The following is a 22613-nucleotide window of genomic DNA, read 5'->3' on the forward strand; positions in this document are numbered from 1 at the left end:
CACTACACACTTAACTCTCTAAGGTAAAAAAGGGAATTGTTTTAAGCCTTGAGTGGTTGGAAAACGTGTTCATAAATGAAGAATACATGACTTAAACAAAAGTTTCATCAAGAACCAAGTTCTTGCTTCCAGAGGGTAGTTCCCTTCCCCTGGATTCTTCTTTACTACTTGAGGCGTTCATACACAACAGTTCTTCGGGCCTCTCTTTGCCAAGTGCAACACCTCACGCAAAACCTGTTTGACATCTTTCTTGTTCTCCTGCCAGGATTTCTGATTCACACACTTGAGATTGCTTGGTGTACTCTCCTGGCAGGAATTCAGATTCACACATTTGAGGTTGCCTGATGCACTCTCCTGCCATGACATCTAATGCCCACACACTAGTGACTGGCTGGTATATTCCCCTGCCAGACCTCTATTAATTTAGGTTTTTCACCCACTCCCGAAGTCGCTTGTATAAAGTATTGGATAATCTATCATCCTGAAATGTTATCTTCTCTCCGCTTTTTTCATATTGGCAGTGTGTACATGTTTTTAATATGTCAAGTTCTGTTCTCTCTCTAAGGTAAGTAACTCTTAATTGTTCACACTTGGCATGTTTGCTGATATGCCCTGCTGTCCCTGTTGCTTTTGGGAGAACTCGGATTCCCGTCAGTGTCGTTCTCGCGACCTGCTTTCCTTTCATCGCCGGTCCTCAGCAGCTTCCACTCAACACACCTGCTGTCCTCTTGGTTCCGGTAAGCAATATGCTGATGTCATTAATCTGCAAACACCCAGGAGTTCTTCACTGGCTCCTGCCGTTACTGCAGCAGCGTCTCTTGGTTCTGCAGTTCCTTCTACCCCCAGTGGTGAGCTGCCTGGCTCCACCACACCTGTTCTGGATTCTCAGCTCTCTGCTTCTCGTGGAGAGGTCTCTCTCTCTCTCTCTCTCTCTCTCTCTCTCTCTCTCTCTCTCATTCAGTGAGGCAGTCTGAAGGTTTGCTTGGGCTATGGCACTCTGCTTATGCTCAGGGGTTCCCTTCTTTCTGAAGGGGTAAGACAGGACTCTGTGGCTATTCTAGTGCTTCCTAGTTCCCCACAGGCAGTTAGGGTGCAAATGGTTCCCCTTCCATCTTCTGGGACAGCAGCTCTGGACTGGAACAACAGTTCAAAGCCCTTCTCTCTGCAACACAGGATTCCTGCAACCAGGTCCTTCAGAGAGGGCATCTTGCAAACTTCCGGAGTCTTAAAAAGTGATCCATGGCAAGAATTGCTGACCCTCTCTTAAGGGGCTTTGCCATGGATCCCCGAAACATCATTATCACCAACGTGGACTAACTGAGGGAATACGAATCCAGGGAGGCGCTCAAAAATAAAATTTTAGCCTGGCTCAAACAAAGAATGGGTCATAACTATATCAGAACTCAAGATCTGAGAGTCCTTCGAAGACTACAGATTGATAACTGGTGCTCTGTGGACAATACAGACTCTATTATTACTGGGTGTGGTTCAAGTAGTCTACCCTTACTTGTGAACAAAAGCATAAATCTACGGAAAATGTCTTCTTTTACCAAGTTAAAAATTATAGTGAACTGATGATCTTTATGATTAGATAGACATATTCTTTTTTTCTCCTTGTTAACTTCTTTGTCCCTAATGCCCTTATATTGCCCGATTAGTATATGTATTTTATGTTATCTGGTGTATTTGTGATATGTTGTGTTTTTTGTTAGTGTGCTGAGGCTTACAGGTGTGTTGCGCTTCATAAGAAATACATGAAATCAAATCTATCATGCTTTTTTATTTCTTTAAGTGTGACAGTCGCTGGTTAAACAGCGACCTTCACACTAGCATTTCCCTCCCGCAAGTAGGCTCACCAGGACTCTCTTTTAAAAAGAAAAGGGGAATTGATTGAACCTTGGGGAACTCCACAAGACAATAGGCAAGATAGGAGATGCTTCCCAAGTTCACGTGTGATGAGTAGTCTCTGTGGTATTCAATAATCAAGCTCAGTGCCATCCAGTACAAGGCCACACAATCATGAATCCTTTGATGTCACTGAGCATGGCTAACTGTGTTGTGTGAAGCTTAGATGTCTATCAAAATTGGCACAACAGCAGTGTGCCTAGCAGTGCTTAATCCATGGGGGTATTCTACAGGGCCCAGCCCAGCCCTTATTTCTGATCCCCAGTACTTGTTGTCTCAGACAAAATTTGATTTTAATTTGGTTTATTTTAACTGTCACTCAACCATGGTCACACAACAATCAACAGCAGTGTGCAATGGCTAGGCCCTCTGCATCCTGCACAGGCTCACAGTTATCCATGAACCTGCTGAACCAAGTGAGAAGGACACTGTTATTTATCAAGGTGCTTATGGTGGCCATGCACACACACTGTTCCAGTAAGACCACATTGGATCAGTTGCCCTGCTGTAATATCAAGCAACACTGCCACAGTAGTGTAGGTTGACATTAACAGAAATGTCAATGGCCAGAGCAGCAACACAGCGTCAATGCAAAGGAAATTACCACCCCCTAAGAGAAGCATATGTCACAAGTACTAGCCTATAAAAGAACTTCTTGCTGCTGTGTTATAGAGGCACTTTCATAGGTTCAGCCACAGGCATAAAACATGTTGTGGATAATCTTTCAATGTGATCCACTTACCACCTATAACATTACATACATCATTTGTTGAGGTTAATAAGTTTGGTTGAGTTTCCTTTGTTTGAGCTACTGGATACAGGTGGTTGGGTGGTGAAGACGGTGAATGATCTGCTTGTGGTTACATGGAATGTTAATGGACTAAATAATTTGAAAAAGAGGTTGAAGATTATGGCCTATTTAAAGGAGTTGAAGAGTGATGTATGTTTAATTCAATAAACTCATCTTCTGAAAGATGAAATTGAAATCATGAAGAAAGTTTGGGTTGGGAGGGTATATGGTTCCTCTTTTTCCTCACGATCAAGAGGAGTTGCAATTTTGATTAGGAGAAATGTTCCAATAAAAGTATTGAAAGAAATATCAAACCATGAGGGAAGAATGGTGGCATTACTGGTTAAAATTCAAGGCTATGAAGTTGCATTTTGTAATGTATGTGCCCCGTCAGTAGATGATGGGTCTTTTTTTAGGAAAATGGCTCATACATTACAAGATTTGGGAACCAATAACATCATTCTTGGTGGAGATTGTAATGCTGTTTTGAACAAGAGCTTGGAAAGATGTGTATCTATGAATAGTAAGCAGAATGATCATCATTATCTATCACTGGAAAGCCTGTTAAAGGAACACACCTTGAAAGACTTTTGGAGGCTGGAACACCCATACGCTACAGAATATAGTTTTTACTCAGATGCACACTCTATATATTCTAGACTTGATATGTTGTTAACAGCCGGGAAAATGACTGAGAACTATAAGATAAGAGAAATAGGCAACATTTTGTTAACGGATCATGACCGTGCAACTATGCGCATAAAATTGGTTTGTGACAGGCAAAGACTATATACTTGGATTATGAAGAGGAACTGGAGCAGTTGTGGGCAGAAATTGATTTTTTTGTTGTGAGAAAACCACAAGCGTGAGTTAAGGCCAGAGATTGTATGGGAGGCTTTCAAATATACAATGCAAGGTTATCTGATTAATCTAAAGTGTGGTGTAAAGAGAAAGTGTGACACAAGACAAAAAGAACTCGAGAAGAACATTAGTGATTTGTCAAAGAGAACAAGGTCAGACCCACAAAATTTGGATAGTACAACAGAGTTGTTGAGATTGAAGAGAGAATTGAAAAATATAATCGAAGAACGGACTGAACGGAAATACCAATGCCAGAAATGTGTGTATTTTAAGAAGGGGGAGAAATGTGACCGGTGGCTGGCATATAGGCTCAAAAAGAGGGAGTTGGAACTATCTATCACATCTATTCAAGGCAAAGATGGTCAGATCACCTTTCATCTGTAGGAGATCAACAAAGTCTTTCGATATTATTATGTGGATTTATACCAAAATGAATTAAACACAGCCGACAGGGGAAATTATTTTCTTGAGAAAACAAAGATTTCTAAACTTTCAGAGTGTGACTAACAATTACTTGAGGAGGAAATAACATTGGATGAGATCAAAAGGGCAATTAACAGATTGAATGTAGGGAAGCCACCAGGTCCTGATTGCTTTCCAATGGAATTCCATAGGTTGTTACCAAACTCGGCCCTTGGACTACTGAAGGACATGTACATGGCCTCTTTGGCGAATGGACTATTGGCGGCAACTACAAGACATGCAATATCTGTCTTTCCTAAGAAAGGGAAAGATGATACGCTTCCTGCGAGCTACAGGCCAGTCAGTCTTATTAACACAGACAATAAAATCCTGGCAAAAGTCTTGGCAATTAGATTGGAAAATCTTCTCCCAGCTTTGATCCACGAGAACCAATCCGGTTTTGTGAAAGAAAGAAAAACATCAAGTAACATTAGAAGGCTAATCCACATGATTTCTAAGGCGACTGACCCATTGGATGGTACTGCTGTTTTTTCACTAGATGCAGAAAAGGCATTTGATCGAGTGGACTGGGGCTTCCTCTTCTTAGTCCTTGAAAAAATGGGATTTGGGGAGAAATTTAGGTTGTGGATTAAATTACTTTACACAGAGCCAACAGCTGATGTCAACACCAACAGCTTGGTTCAGATCCGTTCAAGCTAGAAAGAGGGATAAGACAAGGATGTCCCCTCTCTCAATTGTTGTTTGTTATTCCAATCGAACCCTTGGCTGCTGCACTTAGAGATGACCCAAAGATACAAGGATTGTCATGCTGTGGGCTACAACAAAAACTGTGGCTATTTGCAGATGATTTACTTCTGGTCCTCAGGGACTTGGAACAGTCTTTATCAGCTCTCATGGATATCTTGACGTTATTTCACATATCATCCGGCTATAAAATAAATTGGACAAAGTCAAAAGTGTTACCCCTAGTACCATGCTGTAGTAAACAGTTTATAACCAATCTGGGGTTTAGGTGGTGTTCAGAAAAAATGTTGGATCTAGGGATCTGGATTACTCCAAAGGTCAGTGATTTAGTGAAGGAAAACATGAATACGATGTTTATAACCTTTGAAAATGATTACCCGCATTGGGGTTTACTGAATCTTTCACTATGGGGAAAGGTAAATGCTTTGAAAATGGTATCAGCCCCTAAAATCAAATATGTCTTGAGCATGATTCCACTAAATATTAATTCAAAATACTGCAATGAGATGGACAGACTTATTCAAGGTTTCCTGTGGGATAGGAAACCACCCAGATTAAAGTTGTGGAAACTGCAATTACCTTTGGAGAAGGGTGGGCTGGGAGTGCCAAACTTTAGGGCTTATCATCTTGCCTTTATTTGTGATTTTATGGTCAAATTCCTTGCACCTTTACCTGATGAATGGGTTCTGGCAGAGAGAAGCTACAATTATCCTCTGACACTGAGGGCGATGTTAACCACAGAATCAAGAATGAGATGTGTGAAAGATCTGTTGACTGTCTGTCTGAGAAGATAATGGAAAAAAATGACTGGATTACTGAGAGTGAATGCATATAAAGATCCTGGTGCATCAATATGGATGAATCCACCCATAAAATTGGAAAACAAAACTTTTTTTCTGGCCAGGATGGTTTCTGGGAGGTGCCAGTTGGAATGAGGGGAAATGGATGACTGCTAGAGAAATACAACAGCAATTTAGTATTGAAAATGTCAGGGTCTCGGACTACAGGAAGCTAAATAATGCTATTAATGTGATCGACTTGAAGGCTATAATGAATCTAGATATACTCACAAGAGACTCAAAGGTTGGGTTTGGCGGCCTAGCTAGCCGAGTGTACAAATTGATTGTGAAAGAATATAAAGACAATGATTTGCTGCGAGAGGACTGGAGTCAAAGGATTGGCTCTGACATTACAGTGAAGTTGTGGACACGAATGTGTGCAAATGTTCAACTATGCTCCTTGGGATTGACTGAGAGAACACAACAAATGAAGATCCTAAACCAGATATATTGGACCCCCAAAAGGTTATGGAAGAGAGGTCTGAAGGATACTCCAGATTGCTGGGCTTGTGTTTATGATGCCGGTACACTGGAGCATATGTTGTGGGATTGCAGAAAGGTGCGAGGATTCTGGATAGAAATAGGTGCAATCTTCGAGAGGGTTTTGGATGAAAGGATTGTTTTTGATTTGAAAACATTGGTGCTGGGGAACGATGAAATCTTGGAAGAACTTACTCAATGTCAAAAGAGGTGGTTGTTTAGAGGTGCAATGGTTGGGAAGAAAATAATCCTAAATAATTGGAAATATGCTGTTACCTTAGAACAGGATGTATGGATAAATGAAATGGCAGATATGGAAAGATTTTTATACAGGAAACAGGGCAAACATGTGATATTTAAGAAGATATGGGGGACATTTCTTTCAGTATTTTGAATCAGACAATTGTAAAATGTAAAATGTAAGATGTGAACCATGAGAATGGGGGGGTTGCTTGTATTTTGTTTATACATTTGTAGATAGTTATATTGATATATTGATATTGTTTGATATGATGTTCTAATGTTTAAATTGAAAAAAAAGTTAAAAAAAAAAAAAAAATTACATACATGTTAATGATGATGATGTGTTTAAGCGGGAAGATGTTGCCAGCAAAAATATAGTCAGTGAAAAAGATGTGGTAAACATTCCTCTGCAGTGAAAAAGTTGAAAAGCAAAATGTAGTCACAAAATGCAGCTGAAAATTAGTCAAACATGTAATGCTGCCAGGGTGATTGTTAGGGTTAAGATGGTTATTGTGGGTTTGCGAATGCTTAGTTTAGGGTTAGGGTAAGGATAGGGTTAAGGGTTAGAGTAAACATTTTGCTTAGAATTAGGATAAGGATCAGGGTGGATGCTGCAGGGCTGGTGATGTTGGGATTTGGCTAGTTGTTAGGGTAGATTAAGTGTCAGGGTAAGTGTTATGGTAGGCTTTATTGTAATGCTAGGGCTAATAGAGTAATGGTTAGCGCAAGTGTTAAAGAAAGTGATAGAGCAATTGGGAATTGGGGAGGGCTGTTGATGTTGGCGTAGGATACAGGTTAGGATAAACCAAGTGGTTAGAGCAAGGGTTTGGGTTAGGGCAAGGTCTATGCCATTTGTGGCAAGCTGGTTATGAGGTTGAAATTCGGTTCACTGTTCTTTTTCCATTGATTTTGTATTAGCTTAAACACGCTAAAGGGTTAGTGTTCTATAAGAGTTCAGTGTAGCAATTAGAATTAGAGGACATTTTAGGAACAGAATCAGGGTGATTGTTGACATTTTGTTGAAGGTCTGGGTCATTGTCACAGTTGCAGCCTTGTACTTTTGTCTATTTAAAAATAGATTTTTGGCGACCTTATTACGAACAATATTTTCACACTTTGTATTGATTGTATTGAATGACTACATTTTTCAAAACTACTTTTTGTTGGGTACATTTTCACATAGAACCATTTAAACGTCTCTCTTATTTCAAGACACAACTCGTTTGTTATGCTATTTCATGCCATGATGATTGGTATCTGTAAATTGCACATCTGCCTTGGGTAGTGCATCTGTCACCCAATAGGAGTTGCAGCTTTAAGCCCAATATGCTCACACTGTGGCGAGCAGCCATTGGTGGTAGTAGCAGTGTGCAGGAACTGCCTGCCCTGATGGTTAATAGGCTTGCTAGAAACTATTTTAGCCCTGGTGCTAATTTCCTTTACAAATAAAGCACTGGTTCTCAGCAACGTTTTCCAAGAGTTTGTGCCGCATTATGAATGTGCCGGTGCAGTAATAATGTGCCGGTGTTACTGCATACCGGCAGGTTACCACACCGACACGCTCCAAGTTTATTTTAGGGTGGTGGAATTACCTCAAGCTCTAAGCTGGAGGTGACCCACCAACCCACTGACAAAATAATTTCTGGAATTACCGTCCCGGTAATACCGGCACATCCACCCAATGGAGTCCCATGTGACTCCATGCAATGGGATTTATCGGCAATGGGATTTATCCGCAACTTGCAATCTGGCAGTAATTCCGGCGGACCAGGTGGAGGAAACAGTATTAGAATTTGCTGCTATCCCGCCAGTAACACCGGCAGGATACCGGCAAACATGTAATGATTGTCTTGCTTAAAGAGGAGACCATTTTCCATTCTCCTGTGAGGGTAAAAGTCTGATTGGTTACTTATCATGGAGTATGGCAATATTTGAGTGGCCCTGATTTTTACTAATAGTTTTAAAGAAATTGTGTACTCTTTGCTGTTTTAATATCGGAGCGAACTCTGCTTCTGATGATGGTAACATGGCACTAGCCAGTTATAGGTTGTCTATTCAATTATTTGTGTTTGTTTGGTTACAGGGACTGGTCAAGTGTAGCATTTCTTAGCTGAGGCTTTTAGCCATAAGGCTGTAAACTGTTTTGGGTTAGTTTGTGGCAGGGCTGGGGGTGAGGGAACTGCAGGCATCATTATAGGTTGGGTGGAGTGGTAAAATTAGGTAGCAATACTGTTTACCACCGCATTGCTGCACTGCCCAACTACGAGTTTGGTGGTAAGGTGGAGGAAAAACATACAGCAAGAAGGAGGAGGTATTCCTGCCACCTTACTGCCCAAAAGTGAAATACTGCCAGCAGTAATACTGCCAAAGTCCCACATGGAGTCCTATAGACACCGATTAATAGGGACTAACACAACCTACAGCCACTTCCAATCCAGTGGTAGTACTGCCAGACCAAGTGGCGGTAATGCCAATAGAGTTTACCGCCTGGATACCACCAAACTTATAATGAGGCCTGACTTCTTATTGGCCTGTGGTGTAGGGAACATCATTGCGTGGCTGCTATAGCAATTTGCTAGGAAGGAGACTGAGTAAGCTTGGTGGGAATCGGTTAGTACATGAGAGTTTGCTTTCATACTGTGTTTGTTTGTGATAATGTTGGGTCGCGTAGGCAGACTGTATGAATACAGTAGTCTGAGCATTACCTGTAGAGTCATCATTACAAGTTTGGTGGTATTTTGACAGTAAATCCCACCAAAATACCACAAAACAGATCTACCGTTAGCACCATTTGATCCGGCAGAATTACAGCTGGATTTTCAAATGTTAGTTGCTTTTCATTGGAGTCCATAGGACTCTATGGGGATTTTGGCGGAATTACCATTGGTGATGATTCTGCCCGCACTAATTCTGCTGATTTGGTTGTTTTGGGGAGGTAAGGTGTAGGAATTACCTCCAGCATATCTTTCCTCCATCTTACCTCCAAACCCATAGTTTGGAAGTGGCGGTAATGCAGTGGTATCTGTGTTACCGCTGCATTACAACATTTGTGGCCACACCACTGAACTCATAGTGAGGCCCAAACTCCTTAAAAACAAGTAATTAGTCTGTGAATGCAGACCATTTCACTGGTGTGTGGTCCCTCTCTCCTTCACCTCACTGTGAATGCACAGTATCGTGTCCCACTGGATACTCCTTTAAGGGCCGCTTCCTCTGCATGCATGCACTCTCTCCAAACATGCAGTTGAGCATGCAGTGGCAGGTGGGTTAAATCCTTGCATGTGAATGTGCGTCAACAGACGTTGAATGCTGAATGCGTGTGTGTGCGCGCGCATGTGTCTGTGTGTATGGTTCCCTTCCATATAGTGATGAATGCGTATTCATGAAACTGTTGCTTTATACATGCCTGGCCTTTTGCTTAGAGTCTTTTTTGTAGACAGTTTTTCAAGCGTGCGCTTCAGCTTGAAGATGCATATCAGCAGGAAGCAGAACGCTTCAGAAATGTTTTAAAGGATCCAGAGCATTTAATTTATGAAAATACATATATTCTTTAGTTTTCTTCAACATAATGATTTGATGTATTTAAAAATGTGCTTTGTGTAGAGCTCTCGATGTGTCCCTGGCTATGCTCTATTCCCGCGTGCAGTCCTGCGGTTTTCTTTGCAGTCTCGTGCTTGAAATCCGGCATTCATAATGTAAATGCAAAATTGCAATTCCCAAAATGCTCTTAATAAATGCAGGACTGTATTGCTCATGCATGGCACGGGAACATGTGCAAGTTCTGCCTGTAACATATTTCTAATATAAGCATTGATGTATCAGTAATTCAATCCGTATATTTGAGAAATGTATCTCTTTAAAGTAAGTTAAAAAGTACAAATGATGACACTTATTGAACGTTTTTGTAGAATGTATTTCCTCTCTAGTTTCTAAGAAATGTCCTTGGAGAAAAGACTCTCGCGAGTATCATTTTGCAGCAATCTTCAGAACTGAGAGTGTTGCGAAAAGCAGTTTGCGCCAGTGATAGATTCTCTATACTATAGGCTCTGAGCCCTTGGTTCAAGTCATCGAAATGAAAAAGCCAATATGAGATGCCCTCAAAACATATTGGTTTATGCTACCTATGACACCCCAAGTGTTTCCCACAGGTCACAGTTAATTTGGTGAAAGATTGCACAGATGTGCCACTGCTCTGCCATTTCAACAACCACCTCGAGTTCTGTTCATAGCCAAAGGCTGGAAAGCAGGAACGCATTCTCTGTTCTAACCTCTCGCTGAGTGACAGCCACAGGGCCAAGGAAATGGTGGAAGCCGAACACTGCGATCCGGGTTCCATCGGAGCACCTGAAAGAGACCCTACTAGAGCCAAGGGCCCTTTTTCCACATCATTTACAAAAGGGGCGACGTGTGAGGCCTGCAATGTTGTCTTTCACATGGTCCATGCTCTTGTCCCTTGAACACAGAACTAACATACTGTTCACAGTGCACCATTTTTCACCGGCACAGAGCATACAAATAACCATGATATCCTTTAAGGGATAAGTCAGTAGTAATAGGGTTGGGCCCTCATTACGAGTACGGCAGCAGCCATGCCGCTATTGGCGGCATGGCTGCCGCTGATATCGCGTCTGGGTCATCAGAATGAGGAATAACCGGGCCATTCCGAGTTCGGAAGGCCAGATAATTCCTCCCTCCAAGGACCCGGACCCGGTCCTTCCCCATTCCAGCCCCCATAGGGCTGAATGGAATGGGAGAGGGGGCAAACAACGGGCCATTACGAGTTGGCCCGTTGTTTGCTCCCTCTTTCCCTCGCGGGACCAGTAAGCACGCCTGCTTCAGTTGCTTCCTGGGTCCCGTGAGGGGACCTCTTAATGAGGCGGTATGGGGTAAACGGCGCCGGCACCTTTTACGGCGTAGTTTACCCCGTACTGCCTGGGTCGTAATGAGGCCCTTAAATTTAAATTACTTAAAGACATTGGCCCTCATTACGACCCTGGCGGATTTTTTCCGCCATCGGCGGACTTTTCCGCCATGGCGCAAAGTCCCTTTACGCCATGGCGGATGGCGGATTTACCGCCCCATTCCGAGGTCGGCGGGGCGGTAAGTCCCCATTGACCCATTTACCCTTCCCCATTCCCATTTCGGCCCCATAGGGCTCAATGGGAGTGGGGAAGGTGTTAATTACGCCACCGTACACTACGGTGGCGTAATTAACACCGAGGTCCCATAGCGCCATGGATTTTTACGCCCGCAAAAAGCGGGCGGAAAAATGACCATGGCGCTCTGGGAACTCGTAGTTGGCGGTAAGGGGTCGGCGCAGCTAACGCTGGCGCAAACCCCTTACCGCCAGGGTCCTAATGAGCCCATTGTTCAAGAATTTGAGATACGTTTGAAGAACGGAGGCGTTACTAGGGGAGGGCTGAGGGGGCTATAGCACTGGGTCTTTTGTTTGTGGGCCCAGATAGAAGCTAAGGCGTTGCAACCAAAAAGACTAGCCAGCCCCCAGTCCTGACATTCACAAAATTAGTGTAGCCCCAGATCGTTTCCAGATCTAGCGACGCCCCTGTAATATTATAGTTTTTATAGGGAAGTCAGCACTTCATATATTATATGTTGGACATTAAATACATTAATATAGATTATTATATATAATATATATTGGTTTACTTGTTAATAGTTTACAGACATTTGGAACAGCATTCATCTCCCACAAAGCTGGACTATCACATCCAGCTTGTTAGCTATCACAAAAACAAGATTCAATATAAATTGAAGCATACGTGTTAAGACTTGAGAAACGGCTTTTGCTGTATAACTTCAGAAACGTTTTTGCTGTATAGTTGTGTTTAAGAACTCACCCGAAGAGTCACCAGAGAGTGGTGAAACATGTGTTGAGGTCTTGGGAAGTTTTGACTACAGCTCTTGAGAATTTTTGATTAAACGCAAATTTAATGAAACATGAAAAGCAGTCTTTCTCTTTACACAAATAACAGTTTAATGAGAAATCAGAAGCATTTAATTGAGGAGAACCTGATTGCAAACATGATTAATACAACGTTTTTTGGGATGTGAGGAATCTGAATTATTATAACTAATGTCAATTCAGGCGCATTTGTTAACCCAATAACCAGCACGTGCTTCAAATAGTATATATTGGGTGAGTTTCAACCACAGGGATGATTTTGAAAACAGGTTTCCCACAGACATCATAGACAACAGAAACCTTTGATTATAAAAATAAAATATATAATTGTGATACCTTCCCAGTTACAAATGAATGCTATATGTCTCCTAGCCTCCCCTGAACCCCTGTCCATCACCTGAGGTGTCCCCACAGCCAACAACGAAGGGGCTGAGGAAGGACTCATGGCTGATCAATAGACTATGTGAAAAAACACTTGGATTTCTATTGCCCTCTCGAAGCTTCCTTAATCGTTGACCCCCAAAACACCAAAGAATACCAAGCGTTCTGCTCCTTCATTTGATTCCCTGCCCAAAATCCAAAATATATCTAACCTCCTGAACAGCAGCCATTGCACTCATTTGATTTACCTCTCCTTAAAATAGAAGAATACATGGACTTCTGCCAACAATAGATCCGGGATTAAAGTAGTTTTTTAAAAACAAATGAATCAATGGAAGCCATACCCAAGGTGGCTCACTACATGGGCTCTTCACATGGATGGAGAATTGGCTAAAGGGGTGGGATGTGAAGGATGGTATTTAAATTATTGTTTTATTGCAAACATCCCTGATCTGGCTTGTTTGCTATAAAATAAAACTCAGGTTATAGAACAGTTCCCTTGATGAATGAAGACTATACACCAACACATGATCAATCATTTTAAAACTCAAATCAAAACATCAAACCAACATTATCAACAAGCCATATATTCAACACATATTGATACCTCTCCAATAAAGTCATATTGTTTATATCCAGCTTCCCATATCTCGCACCTACTCACTGGAATGCCTTACCTCCCACCATCCGAAGTGAGGCCTCCCTCCTCGCTTTCCGCAAAGCAATGAAAACCATCCTCTTCTCATAAGGTCCTTCGTAGCGGCATGAATACCAACCATAGGACCCACTGCTTAATCTGTATTGACCAATCAAATAAGCTGTAATGATACCTATGTCTGTGTTTGTATGCAATGTGCCATTTACTGCTACCACGTCTGTACCCCGGTAACTAAGCTCATGCAAGTAACAGCGCCTCAATGCCCTTGGGCTGCTTGCGCGCTATATAAATATAAATAAATAAATAAATAAATAAATCTGACTCAACTTCTTCAAAGGCGATGAACAGAGCAGAGCAAAGTTCCACAACATATAGGATTGATGGGATGAGGAGGACCTGAGGTATGGCAGACTGACATGCCTTGGTCAGGTCAAAGCAGCCACTGGCAAGGGCTGCAGACCATGGCCAGTGCCTAAAATGGGTATCTGTGGGGAGGGGGGCTCCTTACACAAAACCCGATAAACCCCACCAACAACGATCACAGGCCTTGTCAACACCACAGGAAGAGGAGCAAACTATGAACAACACTCCTCATTATACATTTTCTGCGATTGTCCTTTGGGATAAAATACCACCAAATGACTATTCAAATTCCATAAAACACACACCGATACACAGGAACCAACTGCTTTTGACCTGCTATTATCAACACCAAAGGTTTCAGCCTCTCCCACTAGCCCACTAACAACTCCCCTCTACTCTTTTCATACCGAGCCATTCACAGTGTGGCCACTAAATGGCAGAAGGGCACTTTACAGTACCTCTTATTTGTTCTCCACTGTGCTTCATCAGCTGCCCCCCCCAGCTGTGATTTTGTGATTTCAGCGCATTCCAGTCAGAGCCCTGCTCCAAATTGTACCCCGGACTGTAGGTTCTTCTTCTTTTGGCACCTTATGTGCTACTGCTTGGCTTGCCACCTTTAATGTCTCCCTTGCATTTACCTGCCTTGCCTACGGTGTTGTTCTGGGGAGTGACCCATGTGCATCCTTGTCTCCCAGTTTGATGTACTATGGGCACACCGATGTGCCCTCACACCCTCCCCATCTCACTCGCCCGACCAATTTTCTGTTCTGAATGTGACAAGTCTGTGATGTACAGTTCCTTCACTTTCATGTTGCTACATTGAACACCAAAGAGTGAGTGCATCCACAGATGGTGCCTCATAAATCAACTCAAATATTTAAAAATAAATAAATGCATACATTAAGATTACAGGTCAGTGTTGTAGTTATGGTTATTTACACTAGCAGTTTCAATTTATTATTATTTTAGGGAATATAACTTGAAAATGTGTGTGATATTTCTGTTTGCACTGTAGACAAATTGTCTATGACCTTCTGTATGCCTATAATTATAATCCTAATTTTGTTATAACAGCAAAAAGGCAACACATTGTGAAAGCCATGTGTTCAGAAAAAGTTGCCATTCTTGAAATCTACTAATCAGTTCATTAAAAAACAATGCAGTTGTGAAGCTATCAAATGGGTTCTTGATTGGAAAAATAGCCTTTTCATACACAAAACAATTAATTTCAGTGTCAGTGATAAATACCTCCAAATTATCTTGAAATAATGAATATATCAATGTTTCAACCAATCCACCATTTACAGGAAGAATAACAACATTCTGCCAACCCTTAAAGACAAAAGAAGGGGAGATAGAACGAGAGATAGTCTGTTATACAGACACAGAGGCAGTTAGATTAATTGTTCATTGTGATTTCACTTAGGGCCAGGAGCCATCCTTTAACAGCAGTAAGTGCAAGTGACACTCTAGTAAAATGCATGCGTGAATAAAAAGGTCTTATCATTAGAGTAGATATCTATTTTGATGTTTAAGTGCATGTCATTTCTAAGCCTGTCATTGTTTTCTTTTGCAGGAGACAGAACTGCTGGATATGAGTCTGGTTAAAGATGCCAGGTGTGGCAAGCATGCCAGAACGCCAAAGGTAGGGGTGTTTCTTGCACACAATGTAAAAAAAAATATCTCAGCATATACACAGCACTTAACATTATTATTATTTTTATTATTGATGTTTTTGGTATGTATTATTTGTTTAATATTTAACAGTCAAGGGAATCGTAAGCACTGCTGTTTTTTTTTGTTGGGATATACCCTGTGGACACGCTAATATGTTGTGTAATTCGAAGATATTGGGCACTAGTTGGATACTTCGCTTCAGCCACTTCCTGTGAAGTGGACAATAGGGTAAGGCGGGTGCACTGTCTAATGGTGAACTTCTTGGACTGGAAAGAGAAGGATAGTTTGATAATTGAAGTCTGTTATTGATTATGAAAAGAGATCAAGACATATGGGCCCATATTTGATTGTTTGTATGACTACAACGTGGTTCATTGACATATGCGTAGAGAATGACCTTGAAAAGTTTGACTTTTCTGAAAAGGAGAAGTGTGTTCATATGCTTAAGCATCACTGTCCATTCTGGTGTTTTTACATTCTCTGCCTCCCTTAAGGAATTCTGTAACATTTGGTAAACAACAAGGAGCGCAGTGCTAGAGAGGCAAGGTCCGGTGACTAATTGCTTCAGCCATGATGGTGCGAGAGTGTGCAGTTAAGAAGTATTGGGTTTTTATCTAAGTGTTGATAATAGAAGATTATATTTAGGGAATGTCCTTCATTTGGTATGCCGTCATTTCATCGCCAGATTTTTCATCGCACGTTTTTTTGCCGCGGTTTGAAAAAACAAAACAAAATCATCACATTTTTTGGGGGGGTAAAAAATATATAAATTGGGTGTAGGTGTACGGGGATATAAAAATAGCTAAAGAGATGGGCGGTTTGGGGGGTAACCCCCCCCAAAAAAAATGCGAGGATTTTTTTTAAAAAAAATCCACGGCAAAATCCCAGGGATGAAAAATCCGGCGATGAAATCACATAGAACCCTTCATTTTACTTATTAATGTATTTTGTTGTGGCACAAAATGTAAAATGTGTCACAGAGAAAATCAATATTTATTTTAACTACATTGAGTGACTAGAGTGAGACAGCCAGTATTTCAAGGACAACCTATGTTGTATGACCTATCAACTCATAAAAACGCTAATTGATTTTTTTTCTGTCACATGGGGATGAAAGACAGAGAAGCAGATAAGGAGGGATTGATAGAAGTCAAAGAATGGAAATGGAGAGGTTGGCAAGTAATATTTTCCAGGAGTTGTCTCTGGATACATCCATAACATTTTGAATGCCTCCCTGCCCATGGGTCTAGAATGCTGTGACACAACCTTAGCCTGGAGTTGCCCAAGACTTTGGTGCAGGGGGTACAGTTCTTATGATGTCTATGTATGCCATTCAGCAAATTAGAGCACTTTTTCATGGTTTCCAACATCATGGGAATCCTGCTCCTCCATTATATTGAGACAAAGGTATCCAGCGAAAACGTTGCCAGGAAAAATGTAGTCAGTGACAAAGTAGTGGTGAAAATACCTCTACAGTGTCAAAGTTGCCAAGCAAAATGCAGTTTAAAAAATGCAGCTGAAGAGTAGCCAAGAAAATGTAGTGCTGCTAGGGAATTGTTGGGGTTAAGGAGGGTTTTGTGGGATTGGGATTGCCCGTTTTAGGGCAAGGATAGGGTGGGGGTTAGGGTAACAGTAAAGGTTTTGTTTAGAAATCGAATGACAGTGTCAGGGTGGTTGCTGCAGTGTTGGTGATGTTGGGGTTCGGTTAGTCGTTAGGGTAGATTAAGTGTCTGGGTAAGTATTAGGATGCGGGTTATGGTAAGGCAAAGGACAATAGAGTAATGGTTTGCGTAAGTGTTAAAGAAAAGGATAGTTAAATTGGGGAGGGCGGATGATGTTGGCGTAGGATAGGAGTTAGGATAAACCTAGTGCAACGTAAGCATTAGGGTAAGTGTTATAGTTGCAGTCAGGATAAGGCAATGGTTAGGATTAGAGCACGGGTTTGGGTTAGGGCAAGGGCTATGTGATTTGTGGCAAGCTTCTGATGTGGTTGGAGTTAGGTTCACTGTTAATTTTCCATTAATTTTGTATTGAGTAACATGTAGATCAAATGCTATAGGTTGCTAAAGAGGTATTGTTCTGTAAGAGTTATGGGTTGCAATTAGAGTCAGCAGGAGGTAGTGTTTACAGCCTTGCATTTTTGTGTATTTCAATAGTTTTTTTGGCAGCCTTATTACTGGCAACATTTTAAACTTTGCATTGATTGCATTGATTTACTACATTATCGAAGATCACGTTTTGCTGGCCACATTTACACATGACTAAATTTTCTTGGGGACATTTTCACACCGAACCGAGACAATCACATGCTCCATTAATTTTGTTTCCTTAATATTTGTATACAACAAATACCAACTGAAACATTGCTTCAAGCCACTCTGCTAGGTCTAATATACCAATGCATGTCACAAGTAGATAATGTTAACCACACATCTCATGAATGGAATCAGACATACTTATAATATTTTGTTCTTTGAAATGTATACCAGACCAGATAATCTTAAGGAGGGCATTCAATTTCATGCAATGTGAAAATAAATGCAAATATTAGCATTGCTGTCTTTGTAACTTTGCTGGTCTTCTGCTAGTCGTGTCTCTGGAAATCAATATTAGGGAGGCAAACCAGGGGGAACAAATAAAACGTTGGGGCAGGGTGGGGGCAAAAACAAATAAGGGCCATAAGGCCAAACTGGTTTAAGTAAAAGTATATTTTATACTGCTGCTCGTAATTATTAAAGATGTGACATTAAGCAAAGTCAGAATATCTGCAAGACAATAAAGGTTTTGCATCAAATTGATATACAACTTTGAAAGGTAAGGTTTGCTCAAAGGTTGCAAGACGTCATCCACAAAAAAGTCATTTGGTCATATAAAGTGTTTTATTTTTTCATTTCTGCATTTCTGTAGCTTTAAATCAATTAATGAAACAGACATAACAAAATAAATGATCGGTCTGCTCTCACCCCCACTCTTACCCTTGCTCTGGTACCTTATTGATCTTTCAAAGGTCTTCCATAAATTACCCGCTCTGGGCTTTTAACAGATATTCCATGACATTTTCCAAGTAACACTTCTACATTATTTGTGTCTGTTTTACAGACAAGAGGCACGCAGGATAGGGGCGAAAGGTAGGCAACTGCCCCCTTAGTGCTTTAGCACTAGGGGCAGGAGCCTCACTTTGCCCCCATATAAATATTTACAGCATTCGGTTTGAGTATATCTCCAAAATGAGACTGTGTGTAGTGTCATTGTGGGTTTAAGATGCAATGCTATTGACGTTAACATCTTGTATGTGAACTGCACTGTTGGCAATGCCGTGAATGTGAGCACAATTAAGGAGCCACATCCACATGGTGCCTACATATCTCAGGGTGTTTAATAACTGCTGCAGGGATGTTATTAAAGCAGCCTCTAAATGCTTTCACGTTCTGCACATTGTAATCACAAATATGTGGTTTAAAATCCACTGTTCTAATCTGGCACAGGTTGGGCAGCTTGCTTGCTCATGGTCAGAGTGAGTCTGCTGCCCTCGTTATGAAATTCAAAGTTTCCACCCAAGAACGCACAGTTCAGTTTCGTGATAACTACTGCCCAAAAAAATTGAAACATTTCATTTGATTGAGCAGAAAAGCCCAAATAAACTTAAGAAGTATACAACGCAATAACATACTAAAAGAAAGGGGCACAAAAAACACAACTTAAACAAAAAAATACACGGGTGGCTTTCAGCTTCTCCAACCTGTTTCACTTTGAAAATGTAATTTGGTTGTTTGATGTTAAACTGTAATCAGTGCATGTAGTAAAATGTGTCCCCGGTATGTGAAAAACCTAATTTTTTAAATAGATGGCTCCCAACCCTGTGATATTCATGGTCCATGTGTTCCCATGGTGTCTGCTTCAGGCCATATGAAAGGACAGGTTAAGCAAACAAACAAACTGCAAAAACAGGTTGGCCGATGGAACAACTTAAAGAATGCTGAAAAGTGTTCTTCAAAGGCATGGGAACATAACTCCAATTAGGAGGGGTCAATGCTTAAGGTGCTTGAAAGGGAATGAGGGCTAGGGCTCGGGTTTGTGATGGTTTGCATACCTAGAGAGTCAGTGTTGACTGGCCAGAGCATATCCCTCACCAGGAAAGGGAAAATGCTTAATGCACCTGCAAAGAAGAAGATACCCATGTGGCCAGTTTTAAGTACTTAATATCAGCTAGTGGGTTGCCTAGTCTACCTCTGAAATCATCACATCAACTATCTGTGGGGGGCCTAGATCCATGTATATCACTTGGGAGGGAGGGGTTTGCTTTTCAGACACATGTAATAACCTCAGAAGTACTCACCCTATTACACGGGCCAAACATTCTTGAACTCAGGAAGGCAATAAAGCACACTTAGACCAAGGGTTTAAATATAATGGGCTTGTTACAGGCCCCTTTATTCATACTCCATAAGCATACAGATAACTATGGGGTAAATGCAATTGGTTATACATAAGCACACAAACAAGGATAGCTACAAAGGATATACATCACCGTTAGTGCAGTTGCAGGAGACAATTTCATCTCAGACATGACAGCACTACCCAGTCCCGAGGAAGGTAGGCAGAGAGATCACACGTACTAACGGGGTCTGGAGCGGAGTGTCCTCCCTCTCAGTGAGATTTCATCACCCGGGGTCCAGTTCTCTGTCTCCAAATTGGGATATCGCTCTTCTTAAGGGGGACAAATCCCTGCCCCTCATAAGTTTCCAACTTTCCCCAGCCGAAAGGGCAGACAGCAAGCATGGGAGGCAAAGAGCAGAAAAATCCAGACAAGAATGGAAAAACCCAGCCCGTCTCTTGCGCGCTCATTCCTAGCATCCCTTATCAATGCACCTGCACATCTCTGACTCCCCTCTCGGCTCGTCCTTGAGCAAACAATACAACAGCTATCCTTTATTGTTAGCTCATCTGCTTCATAATATAATATTGCAACCATTGCAGAACTCATAACTGACTTCTAAATGAGCTCACAGAAACGTAGCATTTCATTGCGGTCTGGAAGTGCATGTCCAAAATGGCTGCGCGCCAGTGCCCTGTTTTAGCTAATTTTCACACACGCATTACTGGGGGGTAGCTTTTTAGGGAGCCATGTAGCTTTACATTGCAAAATGTACATACTGTTTATTTATTAGAATCTCAATACCGTATATCATGATTCTGGAATGTTCGAAAGAGTTCCATTCTGTTGGACCCGTAGATGGTCACACAAAGCGTGAGTGGACACCCTGATGTCAACAAAGCATCAGCTCCCACTGGTAACGCCAGATGGTCCGGTTGGCTAAAGGTAACCAAGTGTCAACTGCCGATGTGTGTTCTTTCACTCATGTCTCAGCATGCTGCTTGCTTCTCCTACATATTTTGTTTATGGGTTTTTGTATTTATAAGAGACAGACCTCTTTTCAGTAAACATTCCAGCATATCCCACATGCAATCCGGAGTATGCACCCTCTACTTAATGTCGAGCCTAAACAGGGAAGGGAATAGAAATGCATAAACTACTGGGTGCCTTTTGTATATACTGTATTTGGAGCAGGCTGATGTTTAACAAGGGCACACCTAAGGCAATGTTGATCCGCCCAGGTACTGGTCTGAAGAGGAGTTTTTGTTTATTGGGAAATGTTTAGAGGTTGTATTTCACTTTGACTAGCTGGAAATCTGCTTTGATAATAAAACAGGTTGCAGGATTGAGGTGGAAACGAGTGGGAAAACATTGTGCCAATGTCATTGTAGGTTTCTGAGGTTTAATTTGAAGTTTAGGGGACATTTCCCTGCAGAGGCTCTTGATATATGTCAAAAGAAGTTTGCACCGGTGGCTATATAACATCCTAAACTATGTGGTTTTGCACCATGTTCTGCAATGACTATAACTGAAACTATTCTTCTGCTGAAAAGGTTATTTTCATTGTCATAGAAAACTTTGACCAGAACTCTCTGTCTATACAATGTGGTGTTTCCTATTGTTGAGCATATCCCCATCTTACCAATTACATAATGGATTTGGATATGAAGTATCCCAGCGGCCAGAGTCTATCAAGCCACACTGAAAGATATTTGTGGCTTGAATGCTTGTATTAGGATCCCATGGCAGGCTTCGGGGAAGAAGACTTTGCATACATTTGTGTATAGCTTTCTTTGTGACACAGCTTGAATTACTAGGGATTTCCTTAGGAAGGTTTGATAGAGATTTTGGGATGTGAACCAGGAGGAGCTATTGGTTAATCCAGACAAATGCTGCATCCTTTCCTATTTGAAACATACGCATGTATAGGGGAAGGAGAAGTATGTGGGCTCAAATATACAAAAGCAGGACACAAAGCAAATATTGAGTTAAGGTTGTGAGCCTTCCCTCTGTCTATCAGATTGCTAAATAGGGCAAGTTGCCTGAGACCAGTCCTTGTTAATGTGAGAACATGACTGTTAGGAGCATGGCACACTTCTTACTGTAACATCAGTGTTAATTCAGATGGTGATGGATGTGACTACCATTAATCTTTAGGTCAAACCATATTAAGTCATATAAGTAGGCCCTGGAATACTGGGTGTGCACTGAAAATGATAGGGAGATGAAAGTAGTAGCTATCTCACTGCAATTGGCACAAAATACACAGCTCCCCAGATGTTCAAGTCGCTCTAAAACATAGATAAGTAGAACTGTGAGAAAGAAAAATATGTTTTATTGGAATTTGCAACGCAACTGGTATTGCTCTTGTCTTGGTATTGCTCTTAGCCGGTCAAGTGGCACAGCGAGTAGAGCTCTCGCTTTGACATCCGTGCAGAGTCTGCTAACGCAGGTTCGAATCCCGGCGGGGCCTTTCATCCTTCCGAGGTCGATAAATGAGCACCACACACCGTGGGTAATAATAAGCAGCGCTCAGATACCTGAGGGTTCGTAGCGCTATATAAGTGCCAAATTATTATTATTATTATTATTGACAGATTTTTCTTATTTTTTGGCACTTGGTCTACTCATTATATTTGTACTTTTTAGTTCTATTATGATACTGTATTGTTTTTTGTTTTGTTTTTGTTAAGGCTTTTGCTTCATAATACATTGCTGATGTTAATGAGGGAAAAGGTTTGCAAGCAAGAGAAAAAGAAAGACAGACAGAGCAAGGGACATATACATATATAAACCAATACAGAGGGGGCAAAAGAGAAGGAGGTTTGATTCACTGTAAGACTCTACCTGGGGTAGTTGTATTAATGCCAATGAAAGGTTCTGTGAACACAGAGAAGACCTTTTGTGAAGAAGTAGGACCATGATGAAATATTGTGATAGGGAAAAACGCA

The 22613-nt window shown here is 41.4% G+C and overlaps 1 protein-coding gene across 10 annotated transcripts in view; it reads left to right on the plus strand.

Moving 5' to 3' along the window:
• The window catches only part of PLCB1 (phospholipase C beta 1), a 3004223-nt gene that overhangs the window by 703267 nt on the left and 2278343 nt on the right, over positions 1 to 22613 (plus strand). For all 10 annotated transcript variants that reach the window (XM_069608284.1, XM_069608285.1, XM_069608286.1 and 7 more), the window contains exon 3: positions 15187 to 15255. In XM_069608284.1, coding sequence (XP_069464385.1) covers positions 15187 to 15255 — 69 coding nt within the window. The remainder of the gene's footprint in view (positions 1 to 15186; positions 15256 to 22613) is intronic.

This window comes from Ambystoma mexicanum, chromosome 4q, assembly GCF_040938575.1.
Source record: "Ambystoma mexicanum isolate Mex_15411 chromosome 4q, UKY_AmexF1_1, whole genome shotgun sequence".
NCBI classification, from domain to species: domain Eukaryota; kingdom Metazoa; phylum Chordata; class Amphibia; order Caudata; family Ambystomatidae; genus Ambystoma; species Ambystoma mexicanum.